The sequence below is a fragment of the Neopelma chrysocephalum genome, unplaced genomic scaffold, assembly GCF_003984885.1.
Source record: "Neopelma chrysocephalum unplaced genomic scaffold, ASM398488v2 Primary Assembly neopelma1_22, whole genome shotgun sequence".
NCBI classification, from domain to species: Eukaryota; Metazoa; Chordata; class Aves; order Passeriformes; family Pipridae; genus Neopelma; species Neopelma chrysocephalum.
The window spans coordinates 13,798,147-13,821,958 of NW_020897689.1; the positions used below are offsets into that span (position 1 = coordinate 13,798,147).

The 23,812-nt window shown below is 39.7% G+C and overlaps 1 protein-coding gene across 2 annotated transcripts in view; it reads right to left on the reverse strand.

Annotated features, from left to right (window-relative positions):
* RAB2A (RAB2A, member RAS oncogene family) overlaps positions 1-22,519 on the reverse strand; it is a 41,605-nt gene extending 19,086 nt beyond the window's left edge. Inside the window, exons 1-3 of one of the 2 annotated variants that reach the window (XM_027707253.1) lie at positions 22,169-22,519; positions 11,945-12,016; positions 8,302-8,369 (exon numbers count right to left, since the gene is read on the reverse strand). In XM_027707253.1, the coding sequence (XP_027563054.1) occupies positions 8,302-8,369; positions 11,945-12,016; positions 22,169-22,214 (186 nt within the window). In that variant the 5' untranslated portion in view covers positions 22,215-22,519. Of the gene's footprint in view, positions 1-8,301; positions 8,370-11,944; positions 12,017-12,148; positions 12,177-22,168 lie in introns of those variants that run through there. The other variant, XM_027707305.1, reaches the window with a different exon arrangement.
* Between the last annotated feature and the right edge of the window lie 1,293 nt (positions 22,520-23,812).

Genomic DNA, 23,812 nt, shown 5'->3' on the forward strand with positions numbered 1-23,812 from the left:
TGGTCTACATACTGTTATTGAACAAGAACAGTGGCACAACAAGTTTTGGCATGTTCAGTCTTCAGAAATCTTCCTTATCTTCCAGAATAATCAGTTATTTCAGTTTAAGAAAACACATGATCTTAGCCATTCTGGTGAAAAAAGTTATGAAATACAGACAACATATTTAATAGTTTCAACGCGATTAGAATACGCGAGCACATGCTCTTGGCCGATAGTCCAAGTACATCTTGATGTAAACAGTGATAGTAAAATACAGAAAATCCAGCAGAATACACAGAGAAATAGTAAAAAATCCCAACAGTTTTTTAGTGCAATACTTGTTTTCCTACATAGAAGTTCCACCAACCTCTACTTTTTCTTGGTATGGTGACTAGTTCAAGTGGATGGTAGATACATGAAACATTTCCCTCCTAACCAGACAATAGAGTTGTTGTTACCCATGTATTCTATCTATTGCCTAAATTCATACATGACCTGGACTTCGTCTACCACATCAAGATTGCCTGTTTCACCTTCATAAATTCCACCTTGACAGTGAAATTGTTCATCTCCGAGTGAATTAATCACGGTCAAGCAAGATTGTCAGAGGTTTCTAGTAGATCTTACAAGAATGTATGAATTGTGAATTCTTAAAAGAGTCACTTACTTACAGAAGTTCAGTATATAAATCCTGAAAATACTTTTTAATTGTGTCTCACTTGCCTATGTTGAAATTTAAGTATCACTGCTTCCTGAAGGGTGGAAAATTGTATCTTCTTTGGTGAAAGGAACACATCTTCCATACAGCAATAATGAATTTGTGCTTACCTATACCAATGGACAACACAAACTGAATTCCCTTCCATTCTAAGCAGAATAAAACCAAGTTTTTGTAAATAAGCTTCATTATATTAATTTTTATTTTACATGTAACACAAGAAAAGTATTATATACTAAGAAACACCTTTTTTATATATATATATATATAAAATTTACTGTCTATTTTAATAGTATAATTCTGAATGAGATCTGGAAGGTCAAATAGCAGGGTTAGGTATGCAGAAAATACTCCACAGCTTTTTTTTTTTTTAAAGTATCATTATTACTTAAAGCATTTTTTCATCTGACATCTTGCTTCCTGTCCCTTCCCTTTCTTTTCAAGGGGACAAGCTGTTTCAAAGAAGACAAAACCAAAAGAAAGTGTAGGCTATTAGCCAAAACTAACTTAAAAAAAATACAAGTGTGTTATAATTGTACTTTACTGGTCTTGCAAAGTAGGACCTACCCAAGTTTAGCGACTTGCTACAAGGAGCAACAGATAAAAGTAACAGTTTAGACGCTCAGTATAAATTCAAATCAGCTTTGATATCAGAGAAAAGCCCTTTATCTTAAGTATAGTTTTGTTATTACTATCCCTTTCATGTTCCTGCAAAATCCAGCACTTGCTCGTTTTTATCTCTTCCATATTAAGAAGTTTTTTTCATAGAATCACAGAATGATTGAGGTGGGAAAGGGACCTCTGGAGGTCACCTGTTGCAACCCCCCCGGCTCAAATAGGACCATTCAAAGCTGGTTGCCCAGATCCATGTCCAGACCACGGGGAAGGTCAGGGGCTGTGATGTGGGGAATAGTGGGGGCAATAGTCACTAAATAAATGTTAAACAGGGTATTTCCCAAGGCCACATTACATCCAGTATAGGTGACACAAGTCTTTATTCCAAGACAACCCCTGGTTATACCCACTGTCAGAATTACACTGCAGCAGAACTGGGGAGATGGACAATATTGTCGGTAATAGCCAGACCACGACAGCAATTTCAAATGTAGAAACTCCAGCTCAGATACAGCTGCCTACAGGAACCAAAAACTGCATGCTGAGCAGGCCTGAGCACGCATCCTCTCTCCTCAGAGAAACAGGTGCTAGGTCCGATGTCAATAGATCGCTAATCATGAAAAAACGTAGGCCTCTAATAGACAAGCAATGTTTTAAGTGCTGGCTGTTTTCTGTACTGTAAGCTTTTGCAATTCATATCATATTGGTTAACAAACTTTTTGATAAGAAAGCCTTAGTTCTAGATCATAGTTCTAGAAGTCACAAGTCTTCAAAAGAGTACAAAAATCTTGATCCCCGCTTGAACTGCATGAATATATATCCTGTGTGCTTCTGAAAACATATTTCAGTATAGAGACCAAAACAATTTCAGAATAATGATGTAAGCAAAACATGAAACATTATCAATCACCTCAGGTCACTAAGATACATGGAAATTTAGGACCTGCACTAAAGTTTTCAGGAACATTTAAGTCATGCAAGTGTGTTACCACAGAGTATCTGTGGCACATTTAAGAAAAGACTCCAGTGTTACTATTCCCAGAGGAAATCTCAGTGTCATTTCCAACTGTGTGGTGTAGTCACATGGGTGTCAGTTGCAAAATGGGTTACTCGCAAGTTCTTTACCTGCATATTTTTGAATCTATAAACTAAGGGAAAAAAAAAAATGAAAAGAGCCATGATGCAGGACAAGAAAGTAGTTAATAAAACAGGACCCACAACAGAGCATCTCCCTAGAAAAAAGTCAACTTTGCTGAATTCTCTATTCTCAATGCTGAAGAATTTGGAAAGTTTCTTCAAGGACCAAGTTATCTGAGTGCATCCCAGCAGGCTTTTACCATCCAAGCTGACCAACAGTTTTTACTAGGAGGAAACTTTTTATAGTATACATCTACATGACATATGAGAAACCAAAATGCACCATAGCTAGTAGCTCTAGACTCCCTCACTTTTAGAACAGGTGTATGTGTGTGGTATGTTAAAACCAGTGACAGAACATCTCATTCACATTGGGAATTACTCATTTCACTTGTTTACACTTTCCTAAGTTGTATAGCAAAGTGAAAAGACATCTAAGAAACAACCAACTCACACAAGTGTCACATCACCTCTGACAGCTGCCAGTTGGGAACTACTCCACAAAGTCAATCCCTGGAACAAAATGTTCCAGAAAGAGAGAGGAGCAATACATACCTTTATATATAGTTTTGAAAGTTATAAATAAATTAACAGCCTTTTAGTCACATGGTAACTTGTTTATATAAATGCCTTACTCTTTTTTGCAATCATGTCTCTAATCCAGAATAAACAGAATTTTAAGGTGATTTACTAGCAGGTAGTACAAATAGGCACAGTAGTGTAAAAATAAAAACCAAGCACTGCTGTTTCCAGCAAAGTCATTCCCAAACAAGAACAGAATCAAAGATGTTTCTGAAGAAGAATCCATAACAACATAAGAAAGTGTCAGAAGTTTTGTGAAGGATTCAGCTAAGTTACATGTTGCTTCAGAATAACCCCATCGGCATGACGTAAGAGCTGAAATTTCAAGTGGACTAAAGATCCTCAAGGGTGAAACTGTACATATGTCTAAATACAGACAATTTGTACATCTGCCTGTTCTTCTGCTGGTGTTGAATAAATGTCATTTAGACATCCAAAGCAATTCCCAACACATCACAGAAATAAAGCTTTAGCCTTCCATTATTACAAGTACACTTATGGTTTATTTCAAGGTATTTGAAACCTTTAGGTTTTAAGTAGCTACCCTCACTAAAATGGGAGTTCTACTATGGAAAAATGTGAGTCACACTTCTCCTATTTAAGGCCTTATCCTGAGCAAGAGTTTGCTCCACTATTGTAGAAAGCCATAGATAAACTGATAAGAAATCTAAAACCAGTCAGAAAAAAACATAGGGATATTACAGTAATTCAATAACCAAACACATTTAAGCATGACAAAGGTTTATGAATGCTAAGATAAAAGGTGTATCAAGTTGCCTCAGCTTCTTGAAGTGCCAGCGTGGGTGTGAACAATAACTTAGCAACCAGCACTGAAGTTCAGATGATGGTCATATTACACAAACTGCAATAGAACTAACCATCAAATGGACAAATCTCCCTACCCCACTCTCCGATACATGCATCTAGAAATAAGTTAATCCTTCCACATAGCAGCAAACACAATCTGTGAACTGATGATCAAACTAGTTTCAGGAACCAAAGTAGATCCTTTAAGTTCTTGATGTTACTTCACAGCAGTGTTACAGAGGGTCATGACATGCAGCCATGTTCATGCAGGTTCCAGGGTTGACAAGTCAAATTAGTAAAACTGTATGAAAGAATACACCAACTGTCCATGAACTAAGAGTATGCTCTGACTACCAAAGCAAGTAGAAAATATCATGAAGCAGACAGTTGATAAAGAACTCTTGGGGGTGAACCTTACATCCTAGCAATTGTCAAAATCAGTAAGATGAAATGAATATTCATTTAATGAATGAGGAAACTTTATTTGGTTCTACTAGATTTAAAGCAGTTGCAACTACATGAAAAATAACCTAATTTCCAAGAAGATTTAGTATATTCAGAATATCTGAAAGTGAAGTATACTTTCAACAGTTATGTCTCCTGTCTTCCACAAATATGCTTTTTTGTGTGAGCTCTCACACAAAAAAAAGAAAACACAGTCAATTCAACCAGAAAACACACTCATATGGAAACCAAGCACTTACTTGCAATTAGCTTATAAAACACAACTATTTCAGATATTTCATCTGTCTGAGCAATGCTAAGGTGGTACATAAACTTAATAAAAATGTTTTTTAATCACAGATTTCCATGAAACAAAGCTGAAATAGATATTGAAAAATACAGTATTTAAATACACAGGAAAAATTCTTACTCATATCAATTCAGAGGACAGTAGTATTACTTAGTACCATCTTTGATCTCTCCTGCTGCAGTGTCTGAGAGAACTTAAATACCCTCTTTCAACTATTGCTTACTTTTGCTCACTTTTGCTCACCAACGACTTGTTAGTAACAGTCAACACAATAGGGAACATTCCCCTCAACAACAAAATGAAGGCCACTGACTCAGCCTGGTAACAAGCCAGTGTCTCTCTACAACAATGAAATTTTTCTGAGGAGAAGCAATTTTAGTATTTCTCAGTGTTATGTTGCTGCCACAAGACAATCAACCTCATCTACACAGCTTGTTTAAACTCAGAAAGCTTAGCAGCTTCCAGAACAGTCATTTTAATCCTTAATTGCTGCTGTACACCACTTCTAGTTCCCTAAAAGATATTAGTGCAGCTGACACAAGCTCAAATACCACACTCCCACAAAAGAGTAGCTTAATTTATCATAATAGGCAATTACCAACTAATCAGTTGGAGAAAAGCATTTCTCAGTCTATCCACCTATTGAAAGCCATTACTAAGATTAAAGACACAGGAAAAGAAATAATCTAGAAACTCAAGATAGACAAATGAACAATTTGGTCCAATAACTCCACTCCTCTTGACTGACCTAAAGGCATCAAAAAGGAAAAATGAAACCCAAGGACTCACAGACCTAAACACCTGGGCATGCCACAGCACGCAGCAGCCAGCCTGCAGAGCCCAGCAGTGGGGAGATCCAGAGCAGCCTGCAGCTGGGAGAGAGCAACAGGTCACACTACTTGCTTGTGCTGACATGAACAGCAGAGCCAAGACTGCAACCTAACACTAAGTATGTGAGGGCCACACTTAGAATCTTTCATAGAATGTGGGTTTTCAGCTGTGGGGGTTTTTTTCCTCAGGATGAGTGTCTTTTTCAATCAGACTAGTTCTACTAGACTACCAGCTCACAGGACCATATACTGGACTACTTTCTAATGGGCATACATGCATTCCTTAGGCACATCTTCCAGTCTGGCCTCATCCAAAAGGAATTCAGTTCGTATACTCCCATATCAAAAACAGACTGCAGTAAGCAGAATTAACTTCCATAACACAATCCTAATCCAAACTAAGATGCTAATGAAAAAGTAAAATATTCTTGAGTTATAATAGAAGAAGGGCACACAAATGGATCTCAGAGACATACAACAGTGTTAGCTTCAGCTGCCCCTGTAAGGTACAGCATACTCCTGCAGTAAGGCATGCTGCAGCTTTCATATGTTCCCTTTACTAAGACACGCCTTTCCTTGGAGCTGCAGTGATCTGCTGAAGACAACACAAAATCATCACCGTTGCCTAGAAGAATCGAGTCAGAAAAATCTGAATTTACATTTTTGATTCTCTTAAAAAAGCAAGTTTATTGTTAAACAATCAAAACAAATTTTATCGAGTTCTCCACTTCTTATGTATCTGCTAAGGATGCATCCTGTTCAGTGATTAATTAAAAGCAGGTGTGTAAGGCTAGCACTAAATCAGAGAGATGCTGGTGTGTGACTCAGTAAGCACCAGGAGAAACAAAATACTTCACCTGTTTCCTTTGCAATAGGTGTAAAATGAACTTTCTCTAATTAAACAGAAATTGTTCCAGCTTAACAAATATGGAGATAGCCAAAACTGCTACTGTTTCTGGTGCTAACAGAAAATCAGGAAATACTCAATGCATATACATGATACAGGCATAGTAACCTTGGTCATTATGGACACTTCTGTGTGACTTAAGACTCATAAGTAAAATATCCCTTGATAATTACCTCATCATATTTGTTATTTTTGGTATTCCTTCAACACCTTTGCACGCAAGATCAAAACTGAGACAGCAGAATTCAGATATGCTTACAAGTCAAGATTAGATTGGAATAGAAATATCCCATGTTTTAAAAATCAGATTATAATCTTTAAATTAAAATAGTTAAATAATCTTTAAATTAAAATAGTTTAATTTTTAACTATGGCAAATACACTAAGTCATTCATTGCTTATAACATAAGTATACAGTCTATTCAGTGTATGAAAGTTTTCAATTAATATTTTTAATTTCTGTATGATATACTTAAGAAACTATCCATGAAAAAATCCCTGCTCAAAAGGAGTTTATAAATTATAGTCAAAAGCAATTAGGTTGACATTCTGGCTATTAGATAATTTGCACGCATTCAAGGCGACAGACCCCAAAAAACCACTGAGTCAGAGGCACTAAGACAAGCACAATCTACTCAAACATAGTTGTAGTTCATTTGTATCTAAGGAGACTAACAAAATCAGTTCAAAAGCCAATGAAAGACAGTGGTTGCACTGGTAGTAAAATTAGCACTTTTGGTTACAGAGAATCTGTCCCAATTTTAGAAAACAAGGACCAATCTAAGTATGTTCTCATGTAGTCACATGACACACCAGAGGTTTGATTATCAAGTTACTGTTTCCGCAGAGATTTGCTTGTTTATTGAACTTAAAAATGCTCAGCCATCTTGGTAATCAGCAATGCACAATTATAATAGTAAAAATGTCCAGGGCAGAAAAAGCCTAACCATATCATTATATATATATAAGCTGACTATATTGTTCTATACCTTTTCACAGAGAACTTCCAAGGAGACACGGGTGTTAGATGCCACTTCACATCATGAACTGGTAAAATAAGTAAGGTCTTACCTATGCAGTTCACTAAGTTTACATTTTAATACACACATGCACATATGTAGGCATGCATATACGAATGCATGATCCTTCACTGACTTGCTGTACCAAAAAGAGCACATATATGAGGCTATGGCTCATGTACCTGTCAGTTTCTAAAGGTATCCTAAAACGCTTTTTGAAAAGGAAACAGACAACTCTGCTTTAGGGAACAGTTAAACACATTTGAAAGATACAGCTATCAGTATGAACATCTTAAAGCTGCTTCATGTAGACAGTGAGGCTGACTACTCTATAGTAAAGTGACAAGAAGAAAATAGCAAATGTATGTTCTTAACCTGAACCGCCTCAGAAGTCGAAGTCTGATTTTTGGAAAGCTTTTTGAAACTTTAAGCTTTTACCAATCCCTTCTTGACTGTCTGAAGTATTTACTACCTTCATGATTACAGTGAACTTGTGTTCTTAAGCGTTCTTCTATGAAAAGTGAGCCATATGTTTTCTTCTACCTTGGAAATGCAAACATTTCCTCTAGAGAACTTGATTAAAGCTAGTAGACAGATCACAACAGGATGCTGTATTTACCAAATCTTGCATAAATGCACAAAGAAAGATTATTTAGAGAAATCTAAGTTCTTAATAATATAGCAAACTTTCACAAAAAAGTGAGACAGCATGAATTCCAGTCTTACCAATCTGACAGTGTCGAGGAAATAAGTGTAAATACCAAAAAAATTGCACTAAGAAGACATCACACCAAAAAAGGAAATTTTACAAATTTTTAACTTCATATAAGCCAAAGAAAGCTGCAAGACAAAGTGCATAGTATATGAGTGCTGGTGATAGAGCTTAGCCAGAATAAAGGAAAAGTTAGGGGGGCCATAAGTTTAAACAATTTTTATGATTTATTACTTACTGTATCCCATATCTGAAGCTTTATCTGTTTTCCATCAATAGTGATCATTCGAGCACCAAATTCTACACCTGAATAGATTTTACAAAATATTACATTGTTAGCATATACAGAAAGAGGAACATCAAGTACTACAAAAGCAAGAACGTAAGTTTAAGTTCACTCAGCATTGTAGGAAATAATCTCTTTCACAATCTGCTTTCAGTTAATTTTCCAGGTGCCAGAAAGAAAGGGAAAGTTTTCAAGGAGAAAGGTAACTGTTACTGTCCAAGTACTTTAAAAATGCATTAATTAAAACAAGTGTCAGGGAGGTATTTCCTACAAAGTTTTCCAAAAGATTTAGTAGCTCTAGATTGGAGGGAGAAACACGCCCCTTAGTAAATGCAAACAGGAAATTGAAGTCATAGTTATTTTAACACTCTACCAATAATAGACTGCTGAAGCCAGTTTAGAAGAAATTAAGTCTACAGTTCTTTATCAATAAAATATTCTATTAAGTGAGCATGCAAAATGTTACCTTCAAAAAGATAAATTTTATTACTGTATTAACTAAAACACACCAGTCTATGAAAAAAAAAACACTTCCAAAATTCTAGCTAAAGATCAAATTTAATAACCAATGAAAAAAAAATGTTTCAAATAAACTAAAAAAATTTCTTCAGTAGAAAAATTCAGCCTATTATATCATCTTTTAAAGCAATTTAAAGATCATTAACAGTAAATCAAGTATAAATCTAGGCTATTACTGCAGTATTTAAAATCCGACAAATGGCTAGAGATAGTAGATAAATTTAAAGGCTATCAGATTTCCATTAATCTATCCTTCATATATTCATTATTTCAGAAAATATACAGGTAGCTGAAGTTTATCTAAAATTGGTCACTGTCTAGACTTGGCCTCAAGTCTTTCAATTACGCAGCCCTGATTTGAAGTATTCCAAATGTCTCTTCAAAAGCTTGTCTAGAATATTTGAGGGTGCAGTGTTGCTTTCTGCAGAATGATTTCTGGGGAAGGGGGTAGTCCCACCCCAACAGGATATTGAAGCCAAATAAAAGCCATGGGCCAAAGACCATTGTGCTCTTTAGCAATCAAATAACTTGCAGCAACTGTATGCAAAGATATCAAAAGAATGGAGGTGGAGAGGAAGCAGGTGAATGACAGTGCTCTCTCCGAAGTTGACTGCAAAGCCAGGGGAAGGTCCTTGTACTACTACAAGCGTAAACACTGCAGGTTTTACTTGATCTCAAAATGTGGCTATAGAGCTGCTGATTTAAATCCAGCGATCTCCCTACATGTTTAGTTTCTACACACGCCACCATAAAAAAATGAAAAGGATATTTATTCTGTTCCATCAAAATATCTGCTGAGGAAAAATGCTGAATTTGAAAAAACAAACTGTTTGATGGCAAGCTTGTCCCCTTAAATAAGGAATAGAAACTGTTCAGGTTTACAGTAAGGGCATGCCCTAAGGGCAGTGGGCAAACCAACCAGAATGTTTACAATGGCTTTTATCACCCATATCTACCTACATACATGGGGGGGGCACAATTAGGGTTGTGTGTGTTGTTTTTCTGCTGTTGCCTCTGATTTTGTTTGGGTTTTGTTTGCTGTTGGTTTGGGTTTGGGTTTTTTCTCCCTCCAAACTGCATCATTCAGCTAGCTTCTCCCTCCATCCTTAATTTCTTTTAATAACAAATACTTCAATTACCAAATGAAAACTAAACAGAAATAGCTGTCATATTGTAAGTTCTTTTATAGTACACTATCACAGTCACACACAATTCTGTATGTAGTTCAAAGACAGAATACATAGAAGCAGGTACTTTTCTATCTTCCCTCCTTCTCCCATCTTGCTTTGATTAGTGGCAAAGTATCTCTTAGAATTTCTTAAATCTTAGAGGTAGTATTTTAGGCTTGTTACGCTAAAATTTGGGGCTGATTTTTGCATAACTCCAAATGCAAAGGCTGTCTCCCACACGTCCAGTTTCAGTTTCCTCTCTCTTGAGCTGCTCACAGCAAGAATAGAATCTGCAGTCTCACGGGTTAAAATCACTGTATTATACTGAAAAAGTTAGGCTATGTAACACAAGGCTTTTTATTCAATCTACAGGTTTTCAGGACTTTTAATATAATCAGTTGGGCATTTATTAGTTAACATCAACTCACCCCATCTTGTCCCACAGGGGCCTTCATATGACTTAAACCCCATGTTCTTTATTTATCTGTCTTTCTAAATCTGTTCAGGTAATTGGGAGAACCTGGCCAAAACACACACACATGCCCTAGCAGTTAAGGAGGCCGTTCCCAGCCTCCTCATCCCTTTTTCAAGCAGCTCCCTATGCTCCACTACTACATCCCTCATTATGTTGCTGTCTAGGTTCACCTCCTCATCTCACTAGCTTCAATTTCTGTTCTGTTCCCAGATTTCAGTGAGCTGTACACCAGGCAAAGAACTGGCACTACAACCACACTGCTGAGGTGAAGATGTTTCTCACAGCCTATCAGTCTGCTGAGGTGACAGGACTGCCAAAGGCACAAGTGATATAAAAGGTGTCATATATTTGGCAGGCCTAAAGAGAAGAAGATAACTCATGCCTCCCTAAAGAACTCAGGCTCTTTACTCAGCCAGACTATCTGCTGCCAAGACCTCAAATATCTGAAAACTGATGTTAGCCCAAAAATTTGAACTGTATGAGACAGCCACACACAAGGTGTGGGAGGACTGTCAAGAGAAAGGGAAGCCATAATCAAACCACCTGATACATTCTATTACATGAATATCTGTTTACATTTCAAGCATCTATTTCAGTACTCCCAAAGTCAGGATGCCTACCTATTGCAGGGCACAAACTAAAAATAGAGACTAGGAATACATTTTGTGCTCATGATTAGAGCCAATAGGTTCCTTGAAATAACATCAAAAGTTCAAAGGTTCTGCAACCTTATTGGAGACTAGCATCTGTTATGCTTAACAGCAAAACTGATCTGCAGACCAAACTTGCTCACAGAAGAATTTATTCCCCCACTATTCCTCATATTTTGCGTGGAAAGATAAACAAAACTTTGTATAATTTACTGTAGTTAGATCAGAGGCAATGCGTTCTGTCAACATGCATTCATTTCCCTTAGTATCAAATCATACCTAATACAAATGGTCCACATCCAACTGAGGAGTTGGGAAGGAAAACCCTTGTCCCTTCCAAAGAGTGAATACATTTACGCTTCAATCCTTTTGTATCCAAAAGTTAGTCTTCCCAAATAGTAAATTTTTTTTATTCATCTTTAAGGTTAACTTTGCTTTAGTTTATCTGTAACTTGTCTTCCGGGTTTTGTGGCTAGGCTAATATTATGTTCCCTAGTGTGAAAAAGAATGCCACTTGCATCACTGTCAATGCATTTCAAGCTTAGTCAATTCTTTTGTGCCCAGCTTTCAGCTTCTCTGAAGAGACAGTTGAGATACTGGAGTTATGAATTATTTTAATTGTTTCAGACTGTACCTTCCCAATAAGAACAAAAAGCCCCCCCCACAAATATTGATCACCTAGAGATTGACTGCTACCTTAACACAGCAGAAATCCTGCATTACCACAGCATGACAAATTCACCACCTAACTACTGGCATTGTACAGCACAAAAGAGACCTACCAATAGTGAGATCATGGACTGGTTGAAACCGCTTGTCTGTAAACTGTAACAATAAACATGATTTCCCAACACCTAAAAGAAAGAAAAAAAAGAAGCATTAAGCAAATTTTAAAAAAATCTGTAAAGAATCAATAAAAATTAATTTAAGCAAACGGTATATATTGCTTAGAATTCATTACTAGAACTTGAGAGATTAGATATCACCTACTCACACCCTCATCCATCTCCTAATTTATCACCTGAGTAACAGCAGTACATCTGTGGCTGCTAAAACCACTATATGTTACTGCCCACTGGTTCCCAATAGGCCAAAAAGCAGTCTAAGAACTAGCAACAACTGGGTTCAGAGTACAGTCAGACAGACAACACAACCTCCAACCTGAGTCAGAAATCAGTGTAACTATTTCACAATACATGGACATTGGTCAGCAAATGGGCAATTTCTTCTCTATGTGAAAGCACAGAAAACTAGAAGTTAACGCAGTCGAGAGTAGTACTCAAACTACTTAGGTTTGAAAACTTAATACTTTTTATGGTTAATTTTTCCTTGTTCTTTTACTTGGAGGAGTTACTCTTCCAGTTCTGTTCAGTCAAACTTCGTATTTTCAGCCTTTTAAAACATGACAGTAATATATTTGGTTTACAGGTATTTAAACTCTGAACCATTATCACACAACAGACAATACTGTAGCATCCAAGTTCCTGCTGTACTTTGCTTTATCTGTCCAGCAAGATAAGGCTATTTTAGCCACATACTAGAGGTCAGCAACAGCTCATCAGAAGAGACATATCTGGTAATAAAAGATAGCAAACAAAGGGATATGGAAAAGAACCACACTGCAGACACAAGATAGGCATACTAGAGGTTTGCATAGAGTGACTTATACTAAACTCAGCAAAGTTTTTTAATATGGTTTATAGAGGAAACAAAGCCTACATAAACAATCACCACCTACCTGTCATTTTAGACTTAAAAAGCTTAGATCAGTGGCCAGTTTCATCAAATCTAACAGAAATGAGACCTGCATTTAGTTTCGTCAAGAACTGAGTTGTGACCAATTGATGACACTCAGATTAATATCCCAAACAATGCAGCAGTTCCAACAACCTAGGCCAGTTATTGGTGCTGCTCTCTCTACTCTCTTCCCTACAGTATGCTCATGCCCATTTTTCCATATGGCTTAGATGAGTTCTGAAGCAATTTCAATTGTCCACTGGGTTAGCACACTAATCTGACAAGAAGAGTGACAAAGCAAACAGAAATAGCTTAATGCAGGGTCTGACAATCATGAGAGTTCATTCAAATGAGGGAAAAGAAATGCAGCAGCCAGCAGATCAATAACTTAGAGTTGCATGGAACTGTAGTCGAAGGCAAAATTTGCATCTGCCTCACTAGATCTCTTTTCTGTAGCTATTTGGCTTATGATGGCAAGCTGTCAGAATACAAGCAGCTTGGAAGCAGGTACAGATTTTGTTCAAAAAATATTAATAAACACAAGAGAAGTGGAGAAGGAATGGAGGAAAGCAAGAAATAGGGAGAAGAACAGGCAGAGAGTACTGGAGCTGTAGGGACAGAGAACACAAAACTCTAAAGAATCTTAAAATAGTAATAATTCTACTCACAGCACACTGTTTATATATACAGGTAACTTTTATATCACACCACTGAAATACAAATACCCTATCACAGAACATAATCACCACGTCACTTATAAAAAACAACCTGTAAGTCACACCAGAAACAGCTTTTGCCATTAACCTTACCAAATGATTTCAGTATCACTGGATAAACCAGAACCTCAAACCAATCCAATATTCCTGCATAAATCTTACAAATGTTGGAACAATATTTCATATGCTAATCAACAAAGAGACACTTGACTAGGTGTTCCAGCACTAGTTCTCAAGTGGCAATCTGATATTTCTTCCTCTTATAAGGCTGCTGACCAACTTGGTTGGAACGAACATACAAACACCCTCGTCAGCAGAGGGAAGATGACAGACAAGCACAGCCTCTATGGTGCAAGCCCTGTCTCAGACTGGCACGGCGTGACTGCACCTCTAGTTACACCTCCATAGCAGGCCTTTCAGGAGCAGACTGCAGACTGATGGCTTCATACATAGAAACAAAAGAAACAACTAGTTTCTGTTTAATGCCATTCCTGCTACTTCAGAACCTTCAGCAAAAAGTCATCTGAAAGTTCCTAAGTTTTGTACTGCTGCTGACTGAAACAGAGGTTCAAAAAGTTGCAAACAAGGCTGTTGTGCCTGTTAAGTTTAGGTTATAAATACTTTGTTGTTTATATTTAATAGTTACATTTTATTTTAATTTTATAGTTTTAAGATATTGCAAGTTTGTATCCCAAAAGTTCTTATGAGAATAGCTCCTAGCTCATATGCTTCCAGACCCTGAGCAGACTGCACTATCACAGGAATATGTACCAGGAACAGGAGCTGTATATGAACTCCTGAGTAGTTTACCACCTCATGACATAAACAGATGCTGCAAAGATCAACTAACAGTTGCATGGCAGCTGATTCCATGGCACACAGGTGGCTTAAAGTAACTACACAGGTTAAGTCTAAAAGCAGAGTGACTACTTACCAGGTACCTCACTCACTTAGCACTGTAAATATTACAACATGAAATGAGGCAGACACTCTGTGAAAAAAGTAGGTGAGCATGTCTTATGATAGTCAATTGTAGAACACAAAAGGGATAGATGCGGTTATTTATCAGGTCATTCTCCATTTTACTGCCACAATTATTTTAATATAGCTTCAGATAAACCACCCCCAGAGGAAAAAAAAAAAATCTAATATTTTAGAGCAAGAGAGCATGGATACACTTCAACAACCACAGTAAACAAAAGCTCTTGCCTAGGAACAAATGAAAACAATGGATTATGTACTCAGAGGGGAAGCAGCTTACTTCTTTCCAAGTGCCTGTTTTAGGATCCCTTCGCTTCCTAGTACTCAGTGATGGGAAGCGGAACTTGTGCTACAGTAATTTTACCCACCAGCTCTGAATTCCAAACCAGCAGACTGAGTCTGTTCTCCAAATTCCTCTGCCTCCCTTAAAAGCTCCCCCTTTATCTGAGTGCCACTCTGCAGTCAATTTCTAGGCAAGGCATTGCCAGAGCTTTGCTACTGTCCACTTTGGCCCAGCTTCAACACCTCCCTCCCTTATATCAACACTTGTGTTCATTTCAGGGCTTAGCAAGCCAGGGTAGCTCAGTGGTAAAGCTGCCCTCTCTCCCTTCTCACTCGTAGGTTATGAAATGAGCTACACCAAGAAATGGATCCAGCACAGGACTATAGTCACCCAAACACTAGTATGTGCATGACACTAGGGCTATAAAATATATAACAAAGTTAAGGGTTGTTCTTTTGAGTAGCAGGCTGAACTCAAGGTAATTAAAAAAATAAGCAGCTCTGGAACCACAGCACAGGTGATGATAACAGCTGAGCCAGGCTTTGCTTTGTCTAAGAGAGCTGACTTGCTTCCTTCTGCCTTCCAGCTCCTATGCCCTGTGAATAGGGCAAGGAAACTTCAGTTACCGGCTATGAAGCCAGGGGTGCGCTACCTAACATGCAGAAAATATCCAGGCTTTTCTGACCACTAGACAAAACTCGTAGTGTTCCTTCCACTGTTTGTCTTGAAAAGCTGACTGGCTCAAAACTAAAAAGGGGGATAAAGGGGCTAAGACATTTTTCTTACTTGCTCACCTGAGCACCCCAAGAAAGGTGACAGAGGAAAAGAACTGTGGTCCTCCCAACCTGGATTTCAAAACTGAATCCTGAAGACAAATCTCTTCTGTTAATCTGCCTGCTGTCTCTGATGAGTAGGGCTCTTGCACTGATCTGACCATTTCTACTATTTGTTTGATCTTGTTTTTCAAATCATCAATATGAGCTGAGCTGGCTCTCTGAAGGATCACATAAACAATGATGCTGACAGTTAAGCAACAGAGTTCATAGATGAGACAAGAAGTGGTAACAAGGTCTACTCACTTTGGCAGCAGATAAACACTGGATTAATTCAGCCATCTCAAAGAACTATTTTTCTTATGGTTGCTTCACACAACACTGTGATCAATCAGCTCACCACCCACACAGATGAGGACCTACCTCCCCTTTGATATCTTGCTCTCACCAATCCTCTTAAGTTCAGTTTCCTCCCCTGAAAGTGCTCCAGACCTTGGAAAGCACAGCTCCAAGGCCAAATCAGCTGATTCATCCACTAAGTAAAAACTTAACCTAAAAAGTAGGTAGCTTTCTACTGCATTAGTGGGTTGATCCAGACCATGGCAGACTATCGAAGTCGCCACAAAGTAAGGGGAGCAACAACTCCATTCGTGCAGAACCAACTATGTCAGCTTGGATGTCCATGAAACCAATGCCACAACACCAACTGAGCCAAAACAAGCTTCCCACTTCTCTTACCTTCCTTTAGAAAAACAAACAAAAATAAATCTTTAAATAGGTTAAGGACATTTTAAAACAATGGGCAAGTCTCAAATAACAGATTTTAAAACTTACTTGGATTTAAACCGGGTAATTACATAGTACAAATGTCACAAGATATATACCTCTAACCTGGCTTAGAGGTACTTTTAGTTCTTTCCAGTAGTCTGCAGAGCTCCCAGATGCTTAATAAGCCCTTTTCTTATTGCAGGCTGCAGTTCATTTCCTCTCTCCTTCCTTTCCAACCACAGCAGCCTTATGCAAGTCAAGAAAGTGCAGTACTACCCTTTCACAGGACTAGGTGTAACAAGACATTAACCTAAAGCAAAAACTTTTCTTAACCTCTTTTCAGCCAGTTATCTGTTAGTCAAAACTCTGTCATCAAATGGGAAAGCTTTATTTAAATCTATAGAAAGGACAAACTAAAAAATTCCAAACCGTCAGTTACAGAGCAAAGGGACTTCACACACAAATGTAAGCATGGACAAGAAGGGAAGAAAAATAACCTCCAAAATCCTTCACAATGGCTACATAATTTTGGGAAAAGTAATGTAATAAAAATGGTTTTTTTACTCTTTTAAAGACGATTCAGCTTCAGTACTTAAATAAACAAACATTTTCAACAGCATATTTGAAGCCAATGATTTAACTTTTCCTTTCTACATAACAAAGTGAAAGGAGCTCTTCAGCTTACTTATGTTTCAGTTTCTACAGCACTACTCAACTGTTAATTGCAGGTTCAAATAAATAAATAAATAAATATAAAAAAATATTTTTTAAAAAATTAAAAATGTCTATAAAAAAGCCTCTTCATGTCCTGGATGATCACAAAAGACTTGGAAACTGCTAGCCATTTATAATAAAATGATTTTAGTCAAAATTGGGGGTGGGGTTGGATTTTTTTTTTTAGCAGGGAGGTGTTTGGGGTTTCTTTTAAGTAAAGTACAAAGGTGCACACTAACAGTCCCATGAAACCACATGTATGGACAAATACTTACTGTTTGTTAATTTTAGTTAACAACTTCTAAGATGCTAAGAAGATGTACTTATACAACACCTAATAACTGTTCTTTCAGGCATTCACAGAATCACAAAATATGCTGAGTTGGAATGGACACACAAGGATCATTAAGTCCAACTCCTGGCCCTTCACCCATTCCTAAGAGTGATACCATGTGCCTGAGACATTGTCTAAACGCTGCTTGAACTCTGTCACGCTTGGTGCTGTGACCACTTCCCTGCAGAGCCTGTTCCAGCATCCAACCACCCTCTGGGTGAAGAACCTCTTTCTGATATCTAACCCAAATCTCCTCTGAGACAACTTCAGGTCATTCCCTCAGGTCCTGTCACTGGTCACTACAGAGAAGAGATCAGTGCCTGGTCTCCTCTCAGTCTCCTCTTCTCCAGGCTGAACAGACCAAGTGACCTCAGCCACTCCTCATACGGCTTCCCCTCAAGGCCCTTTACCGTCTTCGTTGCCCTTGTTTGAACACTCTCTAACAGCTCAATATCTTTCTGATATTGTGGCTTCCAAAACTGCACACAATATTCAAGGTGAGGCCGCACCAGGTCAGAGCAGAGCAGGACAGTGCTCTTCCTTGACTGGTTGGCGATGCTTTGCCTGATGCCCCCCAGGACATGGTTGAGCCCTCCGGGCTGCCAGGGCACTGCTGACTCATACTCAACTTGCCATCAATTAAAGTATCATTGAAAGGTTCACAAAGTAAGATGTAAGGAGTACAAATCAGTACTCTGGTTTCCAGTACAAACAAGTTCTCAAGCTATCACAGGGTGTTAACACCACCTGTAGTGGGATGAAAACCTGTATAACCAAGAAGTGCTATTACATACTTGCAGAAATTAAGGGCAAGAGACTGGTCATGCACATTGCTAGCTAGTAACAGCTGCTGTTCCAGAACAAAGTGCAAAAACACTAGAAACATTTCACAAGGAGGACTGAAAAATAAATCTAATTCAATTGCTTAATTTCAACATTTGAGTCTCTTAGACAAATGAAATGGTTGACTAAGCCTACTTTACTCTAGAGAGTAAGGAGGATTAGATCACCTAGCAATTTTATTTTCTTTCATCATCATCATCTCCTAATAGGAGTAACTATGAGATACTGTTGGTCTAAACCAGCAACTATCTGCTAAAATTGAAAGGCAATGGAAGTCCCTTAGGCAAAAAGCTCAGAGGGTTGCTGAAGTAACACATCCAAGAAAAGCAGAAGACAAACCTGCTCATGGAAGATGCAGCAACACTGATCATAGAAAGACATTTAGATGGACTACAACTGACAAGTCATGTTGGTGGCAAGAAATCTGACATTGCAAAACTAATACTTTAGGTATACTAAAGTTCAGGAGCATTCTCTGATGGAATCTAGTAAACATACTCTAATATAAGAAAACTCTGTTTAATGAGTATTATATATTCTGAAAAAAATATTCCAGCTCTAGTCCTCACAGAAATCTTGTATCATTCCCAGTTTGCCATGTGCTACATTGCTGGTAACAAACATTCAAGTAAAAATGTTACATAGGAAAACATCTAAAGAGAAAATGACAGACTTTCAGTCACCAACTGCAGAAACTGCCAATACTTGTATGCCAAGAGTATTCACCCTAGCTCAGATCAAAAGTCCACCTCAACTTCACCTGGTGGCCAAAAGCGGATGTGTAGGGAAGAGTGGATGAAGACACCAACTCCTACCAGCAACCAAAACGAAAGACACCACCAACCACAAAGGCAAAGGTCTCAGAGGTACAGCCCTAAGCAGAATGAACCACATATGCTTCTAAATGCCTTTGCAAATTCTTATAATGCTTTGGAAATATTCAGATCAAATGATTTTTCCTGGTAAACTCTCACAGCAGTCAATATTCCAAATGCTTGTATTTTTCTCTTATAGATGCCAGCTCCATGAAACTCCACAGCCACTGTCCCACTGATGCAATGTAAAACCAACACAAATTTACGGCAATATTGTTTGAGTACCTGAAATACAGCCATGCCATTTCAGGTCTCTCCCGCAACAAAAAACTAACTAGATTCTAAACCAGTTCCAATTATACAAAAAATAAAATTTATATATTAAAAAAATAGAGTTAATAACCACATGAGAATCAATCCCACGTTCATAAAGCTGCCATGCCTGAAGTACCAGAAAAAAAAGTCAGTGAACGTCCATGACCAATGAAGCAGGCAATGCAAACGGACAAGAGCCGTTGAGCACAGAGCAGTTTTGCTCAGTCAGTTTCTGTGGCTGTCATTTTAAGAGACTGAGATCATACTGAATTCCTGTGTTTAAGTAGATGAAAGCATGTGAAATCACAATTCAGAGAAGACACATGCAGGTGTCTTGTATAACTGCAGGGGGTTTTCGTTGGTTTGCTTATGGTTCACACAACCCACTTTGTTTTTTTTAGTGCTGAAAAGAAAGAGGAGCTAAATGTTAACATCTGTCCCCAGCTGAGTCTGTCTTACTTTTCTCCTACAGTTTGTTTACAACTAATTGCTGAGTCACCAGGCAGCTGAGCCATTTCCAAAGACTCTAAATCAAGTACCAGAGACAAATTTCTTGATCGCTATGAAATTTACATGGTCTGCAAGGCCAATGGCATATCTGTTATATCTGTTATAATGCTGTGGGAGACCACCACTAGAACTGAACAGGACAGTCACCATCCCCTCCTTATTTCCATCATCAGAACTGTGAGTTCAACTGCCTTTATCTGAGGAAGAATGCTAACTGCTAAACCATCACCATCATTTTGGCAACAGACAACCGTGCACAACATAAATTGGCTCTTCAGTACTAGCTCTAGTAGAATACTTAAAAGGCTCATAGGAGATCTAAATAAAAGCAAAACCAACTTACCGCTACTGATATATTTAATTTACTTCAAGAACAATCATTGCAGGAGTTTTAATTAGCTTCCTGTAGCAACTCAGAATAAAAGCCACAGAAATCAAAAAAATTAACCAAAATTCCAACACCAAACTTGTGAGCTGTATTCCTCTCTCTGTTTCCTTTCTCTACCTTACTCGTCCCATATCTGGCTCTTAAACAGCTGCAACAACCTCAGAAGTGACACATTCATTCTGTATTTCACATTTCAAGCAAGTAAAATGCAAGAGTGCAGCACAGACCATTACACTGAGGCTATTGCATTGTAAAAATTTCATCAGTATATGATCGATGTACCAAAGCAACTGTTTGCTGCTGTCTCTACCACTTCAATAATTATAGTTTTTTAGAGATGCACCAGAATTGGCCACACTGTTTCTGAGATGTGCACTACCATCTTGTATCACCCTGGGCTGACAAACAAACCTCTTACTTCTCCTGAATCTGCTCAGGTAATCTCCTGCCCTCTGGTTTAATGAACTTTCATTCAACTAAATACTCAAAAAAAAATAAAATCAGAATTTTCAGTAATCGTCTACAGCCTAATGCTTCCAACACGGTCATTATAGCTGTGATATATTTCTTAAGATTCACTTGTACTGCAGCTGCTACTGCAGTAGCCTAAAAAAGCTTTTAGAGTTTAAATGTAAGTTCAAAAAAAGAATGAAAATCACATAGTAGTTGCATCCAGTGTATTTAACAACCTCATGTGTAATGCAACTGTAATGTATAATTATACTCCAGTAACAGATAACTTGGTTCATAGGTATGAAGTACAATTATGTAGCTACCCTTAGAATGCCATGTAAAATAACAGGTGTATCATCAAACTTATTAAAGAAGGCATTTAGACAGGTATGAGAAAACAACAAAGAAGATGTACAATACACAGACACAATAGTTAACTATGTTAGTTACCATGTCCTGACAACAGTTTGATCAAAGTAGGCTACTCCCATCCACACTAGGCTGAGGAAGCATAAAACATACTGGTAAAGGGGCTTCTAACAGCAATTCCTGGCAGCATATGGCTCTGCCAGCAGCATTCGTAAGCATTAATTGTCACACAGCAGCCAATTACAAACAGAATGCAGTAAATTTTTAAAAGCTGTTCAAGGCCAGGTTAGATGGGGCCTTGAACAACGTGGTCTAGTGGGAGGTGTCCGTGGCTATGGCAAGGGGAGGCATGGGACTAGATGGTCTTTAAGGTCCGTTCCAATCCCTTGACATTTTATGATTCAATATGTTTTAAAAAGTGGCAAGAGATATCTGGAAAAGCAGTTGTATTTAAAGAAAAAATCCTTGTAAATTAAAACTGGAAGAGCTAGGGCTTTTAATTTTCCTTTGACAGCATGTCTTCACAGAGTTTGCTACTGCACCTCCAGCCGAGGCTGGAAAGAGCATCCTTGCGGCCTGAGCTGAAGGTAACTCACAGCAGCGAGGTACAAGCTCACCACGGAACTGCGGGGTGGCGTGTGGCACCTCTCAGCCCTCGCTGTCGCGGGGCTACAAACCAGGGGCACTGCCCAGGTACAAATTCTGCTGTGACACCTTCTCCGTCCCCGCTGCCCGCCTCGGCCGCCGCGGCCAGGGCCGTGATACAGCTCGAGCCGCCCCGCGGCCCGTCAGCCGGGCCCGGGGGCGGCTGCCAGGGGCCCAAGGCCTTCGGGAGACAAGGCCGAGGCCGCGGGCGGGGCCCGGCGCAAACGCGGAGGGGAGACACCGCCTCCTCCCCGCGCGGAGGCACCACGTCGGCGGCACTGCCAGCACTGCGGAAATGGGCGCGGGGAGCCGGGCCCGGCCCTCCGCCCCCCGCCCCGCCGTGTCGGGCCGCGCTGACCCACCTGTGTCGCCGATGATGATGTACTTGAAGAGGTACGCGTAGGCCATGGCCGCTCCCGGGTGCCGCTCCCGGGCTGTCCCGCGCTCGCTCCGGCGTGACGCGCGCGCTCGCCGCCCGGGCTCGCGCTGCGGAGAGGCGGAAGCGGGTTAACGGCCCCCGGGCGGCGCCTCCGCCCGCTCGCTCCCTCCTACCTCTACCTCCGCCTCCGCCGGTGGAGCGGCTGCGCCCGCTCGGGTCGCCGCTGCCCACCCTCCCTCCGTTCCTCCCGCCGCGACCCCGCGGTGCCGGGCAAGGCAGAATGTAGCGGCGGCGAGAACAATAAACAGGCGCCGAGCGGCCCCCGGACTCTCCGGCGACGTCAGCGCCCGCCCCCTCGCGCCACCCCGCCCCCGACCCGGAAGTAGTGGGGCGCGCGGCCGCCGCCCGTCCCGCCCCGCCCCGCCGCGCTGAGGGAGGTAGCGTTCGGGGGGGTTCAAGGGGTTACAGTCAGTGAATCCCGGGATCAGTTAGGCAGCTTGAGGCCATATCCTCTTGTTCTGTCACTTGTTACCTGGGAGAAGAGACCGACCCCCACATCACTACACCCACTTTCAGGCAGTTGTAGAGAGTGATAAGGCCCCCCTGAGCCTCCTTTTCTCCAGGCTAAGCAACCCCAGCTCCCTCAGCTGCTCCTCATAAGACTTATGCTCTTCACCAGCCTCGTTGGCCTTCTTTGGACCCGCTCCAGCACCTCAATGCCCTTCCTGAATTGAGGGGCCCACAGCATAAAACCTCTAAGCATAAACTGTAATGAGCAATTCAGTACGAATTATTTTCATCACATATAAAAGCTGAGTTCTGGCCTGGAAAAGGTTTTTTCCTTTTTGTTTTTGTCCTTCCTCACTGAACTGGAAGCAATGAGCCAGGAGGGTACCTAAATAATTCATAGCTGGTGTTTAGGACTTTCTACTCAGAGTTCACATGAGATGCGTTGGTTTGAAGAAACTTCAAGGCCTTCCATAGTCTAAGCTGCTTCATGAAGTGTCCTGTGTACCCAGACCTTTGGACCTGGAGTAGTTGAAGGCAGCTTGGCTCACGGATCGGATCCACACTGAGGCTGCATCCTGGCCATGGTAAAGGGGGCAGGACACTCCAGTCAGATCATACTGATGATGCTTTCAGATTCCCTTCAGCTCAGCTCTTTGTTGACCGTGGATCATTGAAATAGGGGACTATTGAAAAGCCATTGGCATGTTCTTCATATAAATTCGCATTTTACTCCCATTCTGGCTGGTAGCTTTTAGCTTTATAGAGGTGGTCAACGGCTTGGCCGGCATTGACCTACATGGCTTCTAACAGGTATGCATCCAACTTACTTGTGAAAACCTTCAATAAAGCTGATTGTGCCAAATCTTGTTGTCATGTTTCATGACCTGAAACCCAAAATGAAGCTTTTTTTTTTTAACTTTTCCTGTCCCCTGTGGATGTGCAAAAAACCCCCAACATTGCTAATAAAGAGGAAGGAACTCTTTTATATATTGTAAACATTATATCTACCTTTTTCACATAAAAAAATCATGTTTTCCATGACCACTTGTCAGACATTTGTCTCCTTAATTTTTTTCTCCTCTGTACTTCTTCGAGTTTCTCAACATTATTTGTGACG